This window comes from Oryzias latipes, chromosome 5 (assembly GCF_053564925.1).
Source record: "Oryzias latipes strain Hd-rR chromosome 5, Olatipes_Hd-rR_3.1".
Lineage (NCBI taxonomy): Eukaryota > Metazoa > Chordata > Actinopteri > Beloniformes > Adrianichthyidae > Oryzias > Oryzias latipes.
This window is the reverse complement of record NC_136241.1, coordinates 9,945,954-9,964,873: the sequence shown is the minus strand read 5'-3', so window position 1 is coordinate 9,964,873 and position 18,920 is coordinate 9,945,954. Positions and strand designations below refer to the sequence as shown.

The 18,920-nt window shown below is 39.1% G+C and overlaps 1 protein-coding gene across 18 annotated transcripts in view; it reads left to right on the top strand.

The window, feature by feature from the left end:
* The window catches only part of kaznb (kazrin, periplakin interacting protein b), a 128,071-nt gene extending 109,792 nt beyond the window's left edge, over nt 1-18,279 (top strand). For 3 of the 18 annotated variants that reach the window (XM_078947047.1, XM_020703125.3, XM_011474801.4), the window contains 13 exons: nt 1,413-1,604; nt 3,621-3,757; nt 4,367-4,537; nt 5,417-5,597; nt 5,734-5,867; nt 7,226-7,349; nt 9,720-9,907; nt 10,000-10,118; nt 10,324-10,555; nt 12,706-12,807; nt 13,203-13,369; nt 13,495-13,591; nt 16,177-18,279. In XM_078947047.1, coding sequence (XP_078803173.1) covers nt 1,413-1,604; nt 3,621-3,757; nt 4,367-4,537; nt 5,417-5,597; nt 5,734-5,867; nt 7,226-7,349; nt 9,720-9,907; nt 10,000-10,118; nt 10,324-10,555; nt 12,706-12,807; nt 13,203-13,369; nt 13,495-13,591; nt 16,177-16,338 — 2,006 coding nt within the window. In that variant the 3' untranslated portion in view covers nt 16,339-18,279. Of the gene's footprint in view, nt 1-1,412; nt 1,605-3,620; nt 3,758-4,366; nt 4,538-5,416; nt 5,598-5,733; nt 5,896-6,338; nt 6,607-7,010; nt 7,065-7,225; nt 7,530-9,719; nt 9,908-9,999; nt 10,119-10,323; nt 10,556-12,705; nt 12,808-13,202; nt 13,370-13,494; nt 13,592-16,176 lie in introns of those variants that run through there. The other 15 variants (XR_013655936.1, XR_013655934.1, XR_013655935.1 and 12 more) reach the window with 15 other exon arrangements.
* The last annotated feature ends 641 nt before the right edge of the window (nt 18,280-18,920 follow it).

The window sequence follows — 18,920 nt, the reverse complement described above, 5'->3', positions numbered from 1 at the left end:
TTTTAATGCAAAAGAAGAGTTTTAAGCACAACCACGTCTGAACGTTACACTGTTAAAGTTTGCTCTTACATTTCAAAACTACACCCTTGAATAAAAAAAAGGAATCTACTCCCATACACAAATTGATTTAAAACAAATTTGAAGTGACCTCTTTTTTGTAGATTGGAACAAAAATGCCCAGAACGACCCATTTCTGAAATTTCCAGTTCCTTACTGATCAAACACAGCAGCTGCGCCGCAATGACAAGAAACAGAGCCTTGCTTTAAACATATAATGGTGGATTTAAGCTATGGGGACATGAAAAACAGTTCTTTCTGGGTAATATAGTCCTTTAGGCTGATGCAGGACAGAGCTGCCTGGTGTTTTAGTGCCTCTGCGCTGACAGAGAGCGATGGACTGTCCTTTCCCCCTTATCAGAGGTGCTGCAGCCCCAGAGCATCTGTCTGCAGGCCTGCAGAGACCTCTTCTTCATACACGCCCATTCTTGATCATTGATGACGCAGTGTGACTTCTTCACAGTCACACTGTCTCCTGAAGTTCTTGCAGTTTTACATGGATTTGCATGATCAGAAAAATCTCTTCCTTTATTTTTTTAAAGCCTGGCAGAGTTTTGTGGTGGGCAAGGCAGTTCACCACTGAAGAGCCAATTAAAATGTTTCTTAAGGAATTTGAATTTAAATACAAAATGAAATCTGGGAGAAAAAAAGCAATATTTACCTACATGTGTGACTTTTAATCCCACATCCAGCTCTACGTGACTTCAGTGTCTTTAATCTAGCATTTCTCCACTGTTAAAATTTTTTGGAATTCTTAATTTCAAACTTTACTTAATGTGGATTTTTTTAATTTTAGCATCGTTTTTTTTTTTATGCATCCTGATTTTCCTCAAACGTTTTTCTGTTACGGGCTTCTTGTCGGTTCATTTGGCTGTTTGATTTTTTCCTTGCCTCACTTTTGCTAAAATGTTTTCCAAGTTTGAGCTCTTCTATGACTCGTCTTTCCTTTGCGCTTTCTCCTTGGTTTCCTGCCCCGAGCTGCTCGCTGGTTTTCCCACGTGGGTTAACACACAAGACTGAACACAACATTGGAGGAGCTTAAGCACGCTTTGCCTGAACTGGTTCTAGATCATTTAGTGTCATTTCTAAAACATATGTAGCTGTCTCCTCAATAAGAGCATCGATGATGATCATATGTTGATGACTTTGTGCCAACATTTTTGTCATCCTTTGAAATGTTTATCTTTTAGTCGTTATCTCCTCTTTTGCTTCTCCTTTCTGATGCTTTTAAGATTCCTCTCTCAGGTTTAATCCCTCTTCCAGGTATCTGTCACTCCTGTGAACGTCTCTAATCTTTCACATTCCTCATCAGCATTTCATAAATATCTCCCTCTTCTCTCTCTCCCCCCCCCTAGTCTTGTTGCGGGAGGAGGTGGCCCAGCTTCAAGAGGAGGTCCACCTGTTGAGGCAAATGAAGGACATGTTGAGTAAAGACATGGCAGAAACCCAAGGAGGCTGCTCTGCCAATCTCCTCTCCGCCACAGAGCTCCGTGTTCAGCTGAGCGAGAAGGAGCAGGAGCTGGAACGTGCCAAGGAGGTCTTACAAGGTCAGGAGCCAACACAGATGCCATTCGGTCTCCGCCAATCCACCACAGCTGCTTGTTTTTGACAACTACATAAGTCTTGGGCAGCAGATACGCATGTGCTGGCGTTGTGTGGAGGCTTTGGATCGTCTTCCAAAAGTGGCATCAAGCTTACATGTGCTCCAGATAAATGATATTTACGTCTTTCAGAAAAGAAATCTGCTAAAAGACGCATTTTTAAATTAAACAAAACATTAAACATAAGAAGAAATTGCAAAAAGTCAATGTGATGATCATTGATGACGCAAAACTTCTTCTTGGTTTACTTGATTACTTGGATTTGAGTTACAAAACCTAACTCAGATGTTTGCACTTAACTTTCATTACAAGAACGACAGGACCTTTCATACATTTGTTCTTTTAAAGTGAAATATAAAGAAAATGAAAATCATACTTCTGCTGATTTTTAAATTCTCTTGTGGCATTTTGCTGATGATGGAGGACATATATAAAGACAACAAATCTTTATACTTCTTAGTATTTCTTTATTCAAATTGTGAATCAGAAGCAGACAAAAAATGCAATTGGAAAAAGCTTGTAGGTATGATGCAGAAGCTCCTACGGCAAGCCACAAGCTTTCTGCCCCGCTGCTTTCTGATGCATCCATTTGTAGATGACTAGATCCATGTACCTCTCTGTTTTTCTCGTCTGAGCTGGAATCTGACTCAATACTATATGGTTGGATAGCTCCAATATTACTCACCATGTTTGTTGTACCTATAATGTTAGGTAGGGGGGCGTGAGGGGCCTGTAAAGTAGCAGGATTTAAGCTGACAGATGGATGATGGGAATAGGGTGGGCATACTCTGCGCCAGTAGTCCCGCCCACAACTTGTAGGTGAATTTCTTATAAACTCCTGCTGTTCTGCAGAAACCATGTCCTAGAAAGCAACACAAGAGTTCTTGGTTTTGGCCAAAAACGATATAACTATAATTAAAATAACCACTAAGAAACGCTATTATAACAAATCAAAACATGATTGGAGTGGGTCTTTAATCTAAGTTAGACTTCTTTGTATTTCCCCTTTTGGCTGCCTTGTTTCTTCAAACGATAGATCCAAGCTGCAGCGGCATTCTCTTTCTGTTGTACTAAATAATAAATGTCTCATAACTGAAGGTTAGCGTACCACTAAGTCATAAGACAAAAATGACTAGCTGCACTGTATTAGATCTCTTTGTGTATACATAAGTAGACGTTACTCAGTTTGAGAAATGGTTGTCGTTTTTTATAAGCAGCCAAGTAGACCAAAGACGATTCTCTTTTGTATTAGTATTCTTGCAGCTTAACCCTGAAACGTTAATGTTTACCTTGTTTATTGTTCTCTCAGAGATTAGCAGAGTAAAGTAAAGCAGACACGACACGTGATTTCTTGCATCAAAAACAAAAAACAGAAAAGGCATCTGGGATTCCGTTTGATGGTTTTTCTCTGCTTCTCTGTAAGTCAGAGGCGCTTAACTGTAAGCACGTCAACCGTCACCAAAAAAAACTGGTGCAAAACAGGTTTGAGTATCAGGTGCACAAACATGATGCGGTGTTCACAAACTGGAGGAATGCAGCCGGGGTGATACAAGTGTGCAGTTATGTAAAGTACAGGTTCCAGGCTTGCCTTTCTGTTAGTTGAGCACAAGCTGTCAGGAGAGACGTGTGAGTGTTTTTGCTCGCTGGAGAGTATTTCTGTTTATAAAAATAAAAAAATAATCAGTCTTTGTGTGTCAACTGAGAATAGCTCATCAACTGAGTGACTAAGTGCCACTTAAGTTTCTTGAGATGATTACATAATTTTCTGAGGATCATTTCCTTCTTTCATTGAATACATTTACAAAAAAAGAAAAAAACATCTACCAAGCAGACGACAGGGTGCCACCCTGTGGTTCTCTGCTGCAATTACAATTCTTTGCTTGGCTTGGTGACTATAACAGTGAACCTTCTTGGTCAAAATGTGCTGTTGACTTGGTTATTGTGTTGATCTCTGCACTGCAGCCATGAAAGCTGACCGTAAGCGACTAAAATCGGAGAAGGCTGACTTAGTGAGTCAGATGCAGCAACTGTACACAACACTGGAGAACAGAGAGGAGCAGTTGAGGGAATTCATCCGGAACTACGACCAACACAGAAAGGTAATGTCCCAGAATTTAGCATCTATGTTGAAGTTGAGCTGTTTAGTATAAGATAGAAATGCAGATGAATAAAAGAGATGGAGGAAACAGTTTGAAAATGCCTCCCGTACTTTCTCCCTAAAACAAAAGGTGCAATTTCTGGCCGTTTGGCGGCTCTCTTTAAACAAACTTTAAAACACATTTTAAGCTGGTTAGTATGACAAAGTATTAGGACCACCATAAAATACAAAAAACAAAATGATTCTTACTAGAAAGAAGTCATAAAAGTATATTTTTTAAAAGGGTTTTTGTAGATTTGAGCTCATTTATTAAAGCATACGCTGTAAGATCTTTGTCAAACATTTACTTTTGGTAACATTTTATTCTGCATTTGTCCTTTCTTATCAACTTGCATCCATATGCATATACAATTATGAATAAATAATTACATCTATGGCTAACATGAATAAATTTTGTTTTTGCATTTTGCAATTTTGTTTTTTGGTTTTGCATCCAGAATTTTCTCCTGACATAAATGTGAGGTAGATCCTGTTGGTTTTTTTTCTTCTCTGCTGGTTGGTCCTCTTGAGTTTGTGTTGATTAGACTGTTGAACTCTGTGGGTTTTGCAGGAGAGTGAGGATGCAGTTAAAGCTCTGGCAAAGGAGAAGGACATGCTGGAGAGGGAGAAATGGGACTTGAAGAGGCAGACCAAAGAGTCCACGGAGCAGGCCAACATCCTGCGTTGTCAGTTAGACATGAAGGAGAACAGGATTAAAGAGCTGGAGGCCGAGCTCACCATGGTGAGGGACCCTGCACGACTTTGAGCCTATTCAGATATGATTCATGTGCTTCTCTATTCCTGGATGAAAAAGTCTTACTTTGTGCTAAAAAGAGACAAAATCAATGCCTCTAGCATCTGAGCTCATCACAGCTCAAGAACTGAATCAAAAACCAGATTTGCTTTTCAATTTCAGAACTGCTTTGTATGATTTCTGTTCATAGTGGGTAGTTTGATAAAATACATTTATGTAACTGTAAATAGATGTGAATGTTTGTTAGATTTTATTTTTTTAGGCACATGGAAAGAATGCACTGTAAACAGCAGTGAGGAGCATCAGACTCCAATAAGCACGATGACAGAGGAACAAGAAGTAGTGTGTTCAAATGTCATCTTCACGAAATTGTCTACAGTTGTGAGTCTTTTGTTTGGGGATTGTGGGTAACTAAAGACACAGCTTGATCCAGATCCCATGGTCACCACTGGTTCGTAAGGATTCTGGGATGGTGTCTGCAGCTTGTCGACCCCCTTCTGAAGTTAGTAAGAACTGATTGGGTCTTGTTGGCGCTTTCAACTCACAGTGAAAAGACCCTGGTTCAAATCCCAGCCGGGACCTTTCTGTGTGGAGTTTGTATGTCTCTTCATGCATGTGTGAGTGTTCTCCGGGTGCTCCAGCTTCCTCCCACAGACATGCTTCATAGGTTGATTAAGTAGTCTAAATTGTCTCTAATTGTGACTGTGTATGGGTGTGTGGCCCTGCGACAGGCTAGCGACTTGTCCAGGGTGTACTCGCTTTCGCCCAACAGTTGCCAAGTTAGGCTCCCATGACCCGAAAAGGGATACAGTGGGTTAAGCAAATGGATGGATGGATGATTGGGACTTTCACTCTTGTGTTTTCCAGGCCAAGCAGTCTCTGGCCACTTTGACAAAAGACGTACCCAAACGGCACTCTGTGTCCATGACGACAGAGCCGGTAGTAAATGGCAGTCAGGAGTGGGTGATGCAGGCCGACCTTCCTCTCACAGCTGCAATCCGCCAGAGTCAGCAGACACTCTACCACGGCCACGCCACCGACCGACAAGGTAAGCTTTCCGCCCCAGAGCGTCCATGTCTGCTTTGGTTTTGCTTTTTGAGGCTCAGCATACTAACCGAGGGCTTTTCTGGGAGCCGCTCACACTAACTGCGGGGAATTTTGGATGCATGTGAATGTGTCCTCAGCTGTGGTCAGGATCAGCCCCTGCCACTCTCGTCAGCCCTCTGTGATCTCAGACGCTTCTGCGGCTGACGGGGACCGATCGTCCACACCCAGTGACATCAACTCCCCCCGCCATCGGACTCACTCCCTCTGCAATGTAAGAGCTGCCTGGCCACCTCGACCAAGTAATCACATCTCCACAATCTTCTCTGTGTGGCTCGCTTCGTTTTGTTGGTTCTTGCTCTTCTGTCCTGTTATTCTGATGGGATCAGCACGGCTGCTCGGTGGTGATGGAGTTTTTCAAAAGGTTCATAATGTGGGATCATAACAAAACTGCATTTCTATCAATATTTTTGTGGAAATTTTCACATTTCTTTTTTACTTGAGTAGTTTACTTAAGTAAGTAAAATAATGTCAATAAAATGCAGAGAAGAGCGGCTCTGAGCGGCTGCACTCTGATAGAAAGTGTAATAAAAAATGTTTTTACTCATAACCATAACAGTTTAAAGCATCAACTTGGCATTAAGTCTTATTTTTTAGCATTTTGAAAATGTTTTTGTACCATTTTGACTTGGATTAACACTTGAAATAGTATTTTAATAAAAAAACTCAAACATTCTGCATGAAGCTACATCACATAGGTGGGAGGCTGGTTCACATGGAGTCTGAAGGTGGCACATCTGCTCACTGAAAGGTAAAACATGTAAAGCTATCTGTTAAGCAACACCGTTGAAAGTGCATTAAAACATTATTGATGGAAACTGTAGAGAAGTACAGAATACAAGTGCATGACTGAACTTCAAATGAACCTTCAAACTGGACTGAAGAACTGATCCTCCAAGTTTGATTTGCTTGTGCAAAATTTAAATTAAACAACTGATGGAAGACATTTTTCCCCCAACTGGTATGAATTTTTCACAAAGGTTTGTCACTTTCCCCTTTAGTAGTCTCTACACTCGCAGGTGAGTTTGCCATCCACAGTGGCTGTTTACAATGATGTAGAAATGACACTAGTATAGTTTTTACTCAAAATATAAAGTGAAGGTTTCAAAAGGTTTTTAGCTTTGAAATGATTGTTTAAGACACACATAACAAGAGTTATGAAACATAATTATGATACCCCTTGGGCTAAAAACTGTATGTGGAATATTGTAGTTTAGTAAATCTTTGTATGTTTTTTTTGTTTATTTTTCACATAGTTTTGACCAAGTCTTTGATTTGGTTTCAATTTATTACATTTTAATTTTGTCTTTGTTATAAACATAAAAATGTTTGATCTTAATTTTTGTATTTTTTGCAGCGAAAAAAATGACAAAACTTACTTCTCCAAAATGAGATTTTTGGACAGCTTTAGGTAATTTGTGGAATTATTGTGTAATATAATTACTTTTATCTGTAATAACAGGAAGCTATGGTTTAACTAAAGAGATGGATACCAAGCATTGCTGAAGTTAAATTATTAAAGCACATTGTAAAGCTATGAAAAATAAATCCCCGTCTGTTCCTCTTGCTTAGTCTATGGAGGACCTGGAGGAGCAGAAGCGTAAGAAGAAGAAGGAGAAGATGACTCTGGGATCTCTATCACGGGTGTTCACTCGGAGCAAACAGCGCAAGTCACTGGATCCCGGCTTATTTGATGGTACAGCCACCCCTGATTATTACATAGAGGAGGATGCCGACTGGTGAAGCCGAGTGTGCGAACGAGTGTGTTTGTTTGTCCATCTTGAGTTTGAAATGTGTCACCTGAGTGCAAACACTGTTTGTTTTAGGCATTTGTCTGGAGGGGAAAGACGGGGTGGGAGGTGGGAGGGTAGATCTTATGTAGAAAGCCAGAATGTACAGCATAATACCCTAAAATTGTATTGTTTGTACATGGCATATATTTATAATTGCACTTGTATGCATATGTTTGCATATATATATATATATATATATATATATATATATATATATATATATATATATATATATATATATATATATATATATATATATATATAGTTATAATCATGGCTTATGCTGCGCCATTCTTAATGTCTAAATGTTTTAAGTTTTTTTACAACTGGAGACTTGAAGGACTGTTGTTCATATGTAAATAGGTGGTATTGTAAAAGAGATATAATATTTTACTGTAAATGACATCTGATTTTGTTACTATACTGTTGCTTTTACCCTTATATTCTTTTTTTTTAACCCCTCACTCTTTGTGGAAGATATTAAGAGTTGAATTTGTTGGAGTTTTTTTGACCAAATTGTGTTGCTTGCATTGACTTGTTGGTTTTAAAAGCTGTTACAAATATAAAGCTTATGTTATCTGCACAAATACCTTCACAGTACATGATAGGGACTTCCTTTTTCAATATTTTTAAATGAGCAGATATTTTAAAAAAAAAGGAACACCCCAAAAAGAAGAAAATGAATGCACCACTAATGCTTCTTATGACAACTATTTGTCTGCTCTCACAATCATGTGCAAGTGCCAAGTCATTCTAAACCCAAATATATGAAACATTCTCACCCTGTTAGCACAACTAAGTAAGTAAAACTTTATCTATATAGCACTTTTCACAGAGAGTCACAAAGTGCTACACAATGCTAAAACACTAACTTTGTAATTCTGTTTTGTCTGAGTCATTTCTTACCAAATGTGCATTCAACACGTGCATGATTCTCTGTGTTGCTTTGATTAGACATCCATATATTTGCCTTGAACTTGATGATCTCCTCAAACCTCCTGTGTTACACCTCCCCTCCTTATCTCTTTGCATTACAAATGCATGGTTTTCTCTCCTCCCCTGTGTTATTTTTTCCTTTTTTTTTGTTTTATTTTGGGTTGTGTCCCTCCCTTTTATAACCAAATGTGGCTCTAATGCAATGCTTTGTTGTTTAGGAAATGCTGCATAAAATCAGAAGATCTAATCAGAATTATTTTATTTAAATAAAAGAAAACAGTCAAAGAGGTTACTTCAAATATTTATCTGCTGCAGCTGTTGTGGCCAGAAATGTTCCTAATGTATTTTGTTTTTTTGTCAAAGAATTACAATTGAAATGAAGTTTATTTACAAAAAATAAAACTAGAAACTAAATACTATGTGGCAGTTCTTTGTTCCATGAGTAATCCTGTTCTTGTGTCCCAGTCTAATGTGTCTCCCCCTTCCCTCCTGCCATTTCTAATGGCAGCTCTCGCCTGCAGTGAGTAACTTCTCATCTGTGATTACCAGCTGTCTGTTTCTGCACTCTGGGGATTATTCATATCACTCGTGTCCATTGGAAAATACCACTTGGTGTTCCTGCGCTTTAAAAACTGTGTCGAGCAACAATGGATTTTGCATGCAGTATTTTTGCAGGCATGGGGAGAACCGTCCGAAATACACCGTTCATTTTGGAAACCGCAGGTTCTGTATGAATCTGCGTTCCTTTTTTGTTTGCAGTAAGCGGGAAATGGGCAGAAGCATGAGGTTTTATGAATGATCCCTGTGTCTCTGATGCATTACCCTAACAGTTGGAAGTCCCTTCATAATCATCGGATAGTTTTTAGAATACATGTTTATTTAGCATAATAAAATGACACTAACTGTAATCAAATAGAGGATTTAAAGTTGGATGGAGCTGCAATCAAATACAAACTGTGTATTTTAATTCCTCAAAATGAGCCACGAAGCTGTTTCAAGTTTGTTCAGACACTGCTGAAACATTTTGAAAGGACGCTGTAGCGCCATCTGTTGGTCTTATCCTGTTACTTCAAAAACTACGTTCATTCATAAAACAAAGACAAACTCTTTTTCAAGTTAATTGTTTTCTAAAAAGAAAAATTTTTGAATGGCCAGAGGGCAATTTCTCCTTTTCAACAACAAGAAAACAAAACAGAGACCAGATTTTGGCAACTTCCCATTAAACACTCAAAAAGGTTTTCACTTCTTACTTACCAACACATTTTGATTATTTCTTTATTTTTCTGACCCTGAACCTTTCCTGTACGCCACACTATAACCTCTCCTGACCAATCCAGACTCTGACAGCACACAGCACAGCCTGTCTGACGGAGAGGAGCAGCTGGACCGCCTCCAGCAGGTGGAACTAACCAGAACCACCTGCATGTCGCTGTGGAGAGCAGGAGCTGTCCAAGCCTGGCTGGAGGTTGTCATGGGAATGCCCATGTACATCCGAGCCTGTTCGGAAAATGTAAAAAGTGGCAAGGTATTTTTTTTCTTTCTCAGGGGGCGGAGTTGACAGTGTTTAGTGTGATACTACTCTTAGTTAAACTTTTTTTTTTTTTTAACCCTTTTTAGGTGCTGCTGGGTCTGACAGACGAGGATTTGGAGCTCGGTCTGGGTATCAATAACCCAATTCATCGCAGGAAAGTTAGACTGGCCATTGAAGATTACAGGAGAGCTGAAGGGACGCAGGGGTGAGTGGTTCCCCCCCAAAAATGACAACAATGTTTTTGACAACATTTATAGAGAAACTTTGAGACTGTAAAACACATGGCAAGTTGATAATTAGTAATTTATTGCTAAATTAAGACCTCACCTAAAATCCATTCATAAAGTTCCAGCTGACCAAGTGTTTTTTTCTCTACCACATTTGCTGGTGGCGGACTGACCCTCCCTCAGGCTATCGAAAGCCTCTGAGATGGACCATCACTGGGTTTCAACATCGTGGCTGAGTGACGTGGGGTTGCCTCAATACTCCCAAACCTTCCACGCCCACTTAGTGGACGGCCGAGTACTGAACTCTCTGAGTCGCAGAGACCTGGAGCGGTTCTTCAATGTCAGCGACCATTTCCACCAGACCAGTCTGCTTCTGGCAATCCAGCTCCTGCAGATGCTCAGCTTTGACAAAGAGGTCAGGTCTTCGATTGTAAATCTTCTCAGACACTTTTTGTGTCCATTAAGAGCTAAAAGCTGCTCATTTATGAGATGATACTTGTACATTTTTTTACATAGCTCCCATGACTCAACAAGGAGAATGCAATAATTCGATTAGGGTTAGCAGTTATTCTAAACAATATGTTCAATCAGGCGGATTTGATGCGAGTAGGTTTTTTTTATCTGTAATTTTGATCCGAACATCTGGCATTTCTTGGAAAAAGTGCTGCCCAGATTTACCATCTGCTGTGGATAAACAGTCATCTAGGTCAGGACAGTCCAAAAAGATTAAATGGCGGGCAACTGGATTACTCTTCTTGTTCTACTCTTCCAAAATGCCCCCTCAGTTCTGGGTGGCTGGTGGGGAATATTAACCTCATCAGTGTGAGAGGCTTCACAACTGAAGGTTTTTGAAGTCAACATGAGCAGTTGTCCTCATTACTTTAGGGGCCAACCAAAATAAATCCAGCTTTTTTTTTTTAACTCTTTGGATTAGTCCATATCAACCTAGAAAAGATTACAAAACAATCTCAATAGAGTTTGGTTTCCACTCATCTGCAGTCCACAAATGAAAGAGCACAGTTAATTTTCACAGGAGATTTTGAATAAATTATTTCCTTTCCAGGATACGTTAATACTCAAAACAGCAATGAAGACAGAGTTTGTAACAGCCATATGAGTCTACAGTGACAAAAAAGATCCCTATTTACAGGATCAAATGACGAGCTATTCTTTTGACATTACCCAATGATATTTTTCATGATAGCGCTGATGCCGGATGACGTGCAGCCACTGTAAGCATTGAGCGTTGTCCTCAACAAGTAATTAAAGCTGCTTCCTTAAAGGTAGAAGTGAGGTCATGTGGTCACATGCTGGACGGCCTCTTTCTGCTGTGAATTCTGTTCTCACTGACAGAAGTTGGGAGCAAAAGCCTTAGACTGATGGTTAGTCCACATCACCCACTGGGTGCAGGTGGAACATCCCCTTAAATGCTCACAAAACTATGCTATCATCATATCAGTTCATCCATCTATATCTATCTTGTTTTTGTGGTCTGTTTGATGTCTTATAAGTTTAATGTTGAATGCTTTTGCTCAAACTAACTTCTTCCAGCAGGACACTGGTTTGTAGCCTGTTGAGGCTGCATTCTTTTTTCTTTTTTTGTCCGTCTATTTGTCCTTCTGTCTGTTAATCCATCCTTACATTTGTATCTTATCTTTTGTCATTTTTGTTGTTTGTTTTGTGTCCTTTTTTGTTTCTGTTCTTCTTTTTTTTTGTCATTTTTATTTCTTTAGTTCATTGTGGATATTTGAAGACCATCACATTTAGGGGGAACATTGCCCCCCCCCCTCGCCTATGCCCTTGGCACACATTGTTAGCTGACCAGGATCTATCAAGTGGACATTGTTACACTTCAGTCTGTCTTAAATATTGTTCTTTACTTTTTCTTTTTAATTATTGCACAGAGAATGTAGGACACGTTTGTTTGAGAACTCAGGACCCCTTGAGGGTCTTAATCCTGCAAAGGTTTTGTTGGTGCTGGAAATATTCTTTAAAAAATATTTCACACAATCACAGCCTTCAGTTTCTGTCATGCCCCATACCACAACCACAGTTCTTGTCAGGACTAGCTGCTGTGATGTCGCAATTTCATAATATGAGCCTGTTTGCTGTATAACACAGTTATATTTGGACTTTTACGAGTGTTTATCTCATTCATTAATGTTATATTCATGAATCGGTTGCACTCTAGAGGTATCTGAGCACAAGGCAGGATTGTCAAAAAGTACTGAAGATAGTAATTCAATAAAATAAGCTTTTATTGTGAAAAAACTACAGCTACAGAGCTACGTGTGGCAATGGACAAAAGAGATCAACAGTTGCAGGAACTTTAGATGTTAGGCTGCAGGTACTTCTTCATAAAAACATTAGACAAGACGATAAGACATTTCTGTTCTGCTATTGCTCACATGTAGAAAATTCTTAGAACTTTCTGAACCCAGAAACTCATTGTGTTGTGTTATTTCAGCAAACATTCATCCTCCCCTGATCTGTGTTGTCTGTGTTTTCATTGGCCCTTGCTAGAGCAGCGCTCAGGCTCTTATTCATCTGTTGTGTTTTCAAAAGGCCCTCCAGGCACGGCGGACAAAATGTGAGCACCAAAACCAGGACCCTGTTGTTTGGACATGTCACAGAGTGATGAAGTGGATCAGAGATATAGACCTCAAGGTGGGTCAGAAATGGTGACCCCCCCTCCCCCTTGCACCAGAGCTCCATGGCCAGACACCACAAATGATGTGGTTTTAGGATTTTTCTCTGAAATAATTTAAATGCGTTTCTGAAAGAATGCAGAAGATAAAGACAAGTGTCTGTGTGTTTTAAATATTCAGAATATTTCTGCTGCAATTATTAACTTATCATGACCCACATGAAACAAAAATGACAGAGAAACATGAATAGTGTTGCTGGCTTCATCTTTAAGAGATCTGACATATTTTTTTCAAGCAGATCCATAAAGAGGGTGTCCATTGTGGACTTTTTCTTCTTTTCTAGCTGACTGCTGCACTTCAACACACAGTTGGTTGCATGCTTCTACATTGTGGTTTTTCTGTTGGGCTCCTCAGGAGTTTGCAGACAATCTTCAGGGTAAAGGCGTTCATGGAGCCTTGATCGCTCTGGATCCCTCCTTTGACACTGATGCCATGGCTAAAGCCCTGGGAATCCCCAACAACAAGCACATGCTGCACAGACACCTTTACGAAGAGATGAAGTCACTCTCCGTCCCTCCCAGGTGTGCCAAAATGTCCTGAATTGCTCAGTTATTCAATCCATTTCTTAACCTTAAACTGCTACTATTTTCCAGAAATGCATTGATAAAAACCATCAACGGGTTAATTTGTTTTGTTTCTTTAACAGTGATGAGGAGCAGGACACTAAAGCTGTCTGCTCCTCCGTCCCCCAGGCTGTCAGTCGTTTTACTGATGAGAGGGTGTCACTCAGAAGAACAGGAAAGGTATCACCTCATGTTACCGTTCTGTCACTGAAACCTTCAGTGTTGAGTTTCTTTATGTTGTTAAATATTTTTTATCTGATAAAACAAGAATAATGTTGTAAAATTGTGTATAGATAGAGTACAAATTTATTATTCATTAAGTATGGTCCTCTGAAATTTGAAGACTTAATAGAAATACAAACCTTGTTAAGTCTGTTTAAAATTAAAATTGAGGGATGCCAGACAGTTTACAAACGATTTTTGCTTTCAGTTTTGATAATAAAATTACAGATGATTTAATATCAAGTACCCAGTCGCACGCACTACTTTAAAACAAACGTTTTTTTCCTCTTTTAGTGTTAATTTTTGGTGTTCAGAACTACCGTATTTATGTATATTTAAATATAAATGGGGGGTGGAGGGTATACATTCACCGGCCACTTTATTCCACAGTCCAACTGCTTATTAACACAAATTTCTAATCAGCCAATCACATGGCAGCAACTCCATGCATTTATCATGAAGACATGGTCAAGACGATCTGCTGCAGTTCAAACCAGCATCAGAATGAGGAAGAAAGGAGATTGAAGTGACATTGAACGTGGCGTGGTTGTTGGTGCTAGACGGGCTGGTCTGAGTATTTCAGAAACTGATGATCTACTGGTATTTCACCCACAACCATCTCTAGAAGGGGTGGGCGATACTTTGGTGATAATCTGGGTATCAATCCGATACCAAGTAGTTACAGGGCCATTATTACCAATATCGATACTGATGTTTTTTTTCTTGAAATGTTTGATTATTGAATAATTTCGGAAATACACAATTTTTTGTTAATTAAGGGTATAATAAAAATCCAGGACAGAGATTTTTGGCAAATAAAAATGTTTGTCCACTAATTACAACAATCTGAACTTAACCTGCATCACGTATATTAATAATAGCATAGTACAATAATATTAAGGAAACAGTAACTGGTGCAAAATTTAAAAACAAGCTACTACAATCAAAAATGAAGAAAAAGCAGCAACACCAACATGTATTTTTTTTAAAAAAGGCAGTTATAAAGTAACAAAGCTACTAGTTAAAAAAAAGTAAACAAAAACAACACTATAATGTTAATTAAAGTCCAGTTAGTCGTCACAAACTCAGGTGTGTGAAATCTATTCTCCGTATTTGACTTCTTGGGGAGAGATGAGTTGCAGATGCTACCACGCTTAGGATCCTTTTTGTGATTTAAATAAATATAACAGGCTGCAGTCCAAAAAAGAGAAAATATCCAGTGAGCAACAGTTCTGTGGGCAGCAATGTCTTTTTCACGTCAGAGGTCATAGGATAACGGCCAGACTGGTTCCAGCTTACGGAAAAGAAACAGTAACTTATATTACCACTGGTTACAACCGATGTCTGCAGAAGAGCATCTCTGAATGCACAACATGTCCCAGCTTGAGGCAGATGGGCAAAACTGAACAATTGAAGATTGGAAAAATGTTGCCTGGTCTGATGAGTCTCCATTTCTGCTGCCGCTTAGTACCAACTGAGCATGGTTACAACACCACAGCCTGATTATTGTTGTTGGCCATGTCCATCTCTTTGTGACCAAAGTATACCCATTTTCTGATGGCTACTTCCAGCAGGATAAGCCACTGTGTTATAAAGCTGGAAACATCTCAGGCTGGTTTCTTGAGCACAGACATAGGTTCACTGAAATCAAATGGCGTCCCCAGTCATCAGATCTCAACCTAATAGATCACCTTTGGGATGTGGTTGAACGGGAGATTGGAACCATGGATGTGCAGCCAACAAATCTGCAGCAACTGATGATGCTGTCATATCCATATGAACCAAACTCTCTGAGGAATGTTTCCGGTATCTTGTTGAATCGATGCCACCAAGGATTATGGCAGTTCTGAAGACAAAAGATGGTCCAACCCGATACTTCTTCTTCTTTCTCTTTCGGCTTTTCCCATCAGGGGTCGCCACAGCGAATCATCGTCCTCCACCTCACTCTATCATGGACATCTTCTACCCTAACACCAGCCAACTTCATGTCCTCTGTTAAGACATCCATATATCTCCTCTTTGGCCGTCCTCTTGCCCTCCTGCTAGGCAGCTCCATCTCCAACATCCTTCTACCAATATATCCACTATCCCTCCTCTGAACATGTCCAAACCATCTCAGTCTGGCTTCTCCAACCTGACCCGTCCAACCCGATACTAGCAAAGTGTATCTAATAAAGTGGCCAGTGAGTGTATTTCCTGAATAAACAAACTGTTCCTTTCCATTCATGGAGTTGCAAAACATTATGTTGTATTCGGTACATGTCTTTGCATTCTTGATGCTTCACGAAAGAAAACAAAATAAAAAGAAAGGAAAAGTCAGTTCTGCAGACTCTCAAAAGGAGCAATCAAATCTATGAACTCAGAAATACCTTACAGCAGACACTTTTAGGTCTAAATAGTTCTCTTAACTCTCAGGGGCTCGTTTTTGTTTTAACAAAGAGCATGTGTACACTTTGAGAAGAAAACCAGAAACTTGCTAGTTGCCTTTGAAATTCCTATAACGAAGCATCTCTTTCTGTTTTCTGCTGGTTTTCTTTTCCCAGAGTTCACTGAGGTTGCGAGCAAACAGTCACTCTGTGGAGCGCAGCATGGGCCTCCACGGTAACTGCGGCTCTCTGCCCAGAGAAGCCAGAGTGCAAGCCATTTCCCGTGCCAAAGGCAGCCCGATGCATACTTACAAGAGTGTTGAAATCACCAACGTGTGACTCACCCTCTGACATCTTCACCACTGTTTACACTGTGTTGGTACTTTAACTGTTTACAGTTGAGAAAGCTGAGCACTCAAAACATTATAAAGGTGGAAAAGGGTATATGTAACAGCACCGACATACACATGAGGGGATTTTTCATGATTTAAAAACAAGTCATTTTTTATTTTGAGTTTGAAAGCAAAGTATTCTAAAACATTTGTGTGTATTTTCTGCAGCTTAGTACTGACAGGGATGGTTTAGAAATATTGCAAAGAAAACAAATAAATTCGGAGCCCCTTTATTGCCTTATGAAAAATAGAAACAATTGCTGTAACTATTTATTTACTTGATTTTAGATGTTTCTCTTCAAGTCTCTGTTTTAGGATTTTTGATTAAATCAATGCTGTTGTGGTACAGAAAAACAAAAGCAACATAACATGCTTTCGTGTGGATATTTGTCCTTTACTTTTAACAGTTTTTACAGGCCTTTCTTCCTAAATGAAACGTTTAATCTACAGAACAAGAATGTTGTTTATCCAAAGGTTTATGACTGAAACTAATTGATTAGAGGGGGTTTTAATCATAAACAAATTTGAATTAAAGTTTGTCAAGGTGACCAACATGTCACACGTTCAGGTGAGGAATGTAAACTTTTTAAGGGACAACAATGACAGTCTAAGAGGGGTTTTACTTCTGTCATCCACCAAACTGTTATCCTCAATATTTGCCCAGCTTATGTTCTTAAAATAGTAATAAAAAAAAACTATCTATGTGTCAAAGTCATTTGGTTGTAACATCATCAGTGGTTTGTAATAGCACACAGGAGTGAACTATTTACACATCTGTTGTTCCTGTGTGGGCTGGAAGGATTCTGCAGATTTTCCTGCTCCATTGTATCACACCATCAACACTCAGCTAGTGTATCAACAACGGTCATGATTTACTTCAAAATAAAAGCGCACGGCTGTTGAAACCTCTTCCTTTTAGGGTTTTCTGCCAGTAAAGGTTGAGAAAAGGTTGCAAGCAGAGAAACAAAATCCTGGTGGCTGGCAACTGTGGGAAGGGGCCACGGTACCACTTTATTTGATTGTTTGCTTGTTTACAATCCCTCATTATTATTTTCATTTTATGTACATGCGGTTACAAGCTAGGAAAAAAAGAGCAGATTTGGGGGGAAATCTGGTATGAATAGACTATTTCACAGTGATCAGGATATTTCCTAAAGATAAACAATTAACATTCAGGATTAACAAAGCGGTTTTCAAAAGTCTGCAGTGTAAACATGAATCAGATCAGCTGGAACTGACCCGCACTGATGTTGTGTTGTTGAGCTGCATCTGGAAAAACTGAGCTGTGAATGTTCACAACAGCTTCACATTAGAAAGAGGGAAAAGATTGGACTTGTAGAAGAATTTATTATAAACAGAAACCTAGAACACAACTTTTATAAAATAAATAAATAAATATAGGGATGGAATAATCCCATTTCAAGTATGTTTTTATATTTTTATAACTTTCTTTTTTTTAATGAATGTTACTGCTATGATACTGGTTGAGTATTAAGTGTTTCATTGGGAATGCTCTGTTATAAATCATGTCCAGCCATGTTGAATGGCACACGGGTGTACAGTGTTTGCTGTTCTTGAGCATGAAGAGACCAAGTTTCATCATTTTGACACATTCTGTGCAGCTGAAGGCCTTTGTATGAAGCGGAACAGGTTTGTCTCCCAGATCTGGGCGTGTCCTTCAGTCCTCTTTCTCAAAGGGGTAAATAGGGAACGTTAGAGCTGTTTAAAGCTGTGATTTACTTTATTTTGGCCTTCACATATGAAGCTCAATGTGAATATTAAAAGTGGAACTCCTGTCGTAAAGTGATCTGTGCTTTGTCATTGTTTTTTTTATGAATGAACACAAATTTGTGTAAGAAAGATAAAAAAAAATAAAAATTTAAAACTACCTCTTTGTTCATTGAGTTAGAAGAAACTTTTCAGTTTTAATTCTTAAATGCATCAATTCACTTAGATCTGTCGGTTTGTTTACTTTTTATTAAAAAAAAAATGTTGAAAACTTGGCAACATGAAATGTAGCTTTAATTTATTGTTTTATTTCATAAGTTAAAAAATATAGGGAGGGTTTTTAGATTCATTGGATAAATAAAAACCTTTATCAACAAAACTCATTGGAAAAAAGAAAAAGGATTATATATAAAAAAATATTTTAAATGTTACAAAGACCATGCAATCTGTGGGGCAGAGTGGGAACTTTAAATGTAGGAAGTTTGACAGGAAAAACGAGAGTTTGCTGACATGATGGAAAGAGGAAAGGTGGATCTACAGTGTGCTCAAGAGACCAAATGGAAAGGAAGCAAGGCAACTTGAGTCGACATCGTACTCTGAAAGATAACAGTGATTGCAAAGTGGTGGGTGGGAAGCGTAGGATGGTGGTGTGTTGGATGACTCTGATGGTGAGGAAAAGGAGGAGGACAAAAGGCAGAGCGGAGGCACAAGTGGTGGAAGTTGAAAAATGAGTACTGAGTGGCTTTTAGAGAAGAGTTGAAACAGACTTTGGGAGATCAGGAGGTTCTTCCAGATGACTGG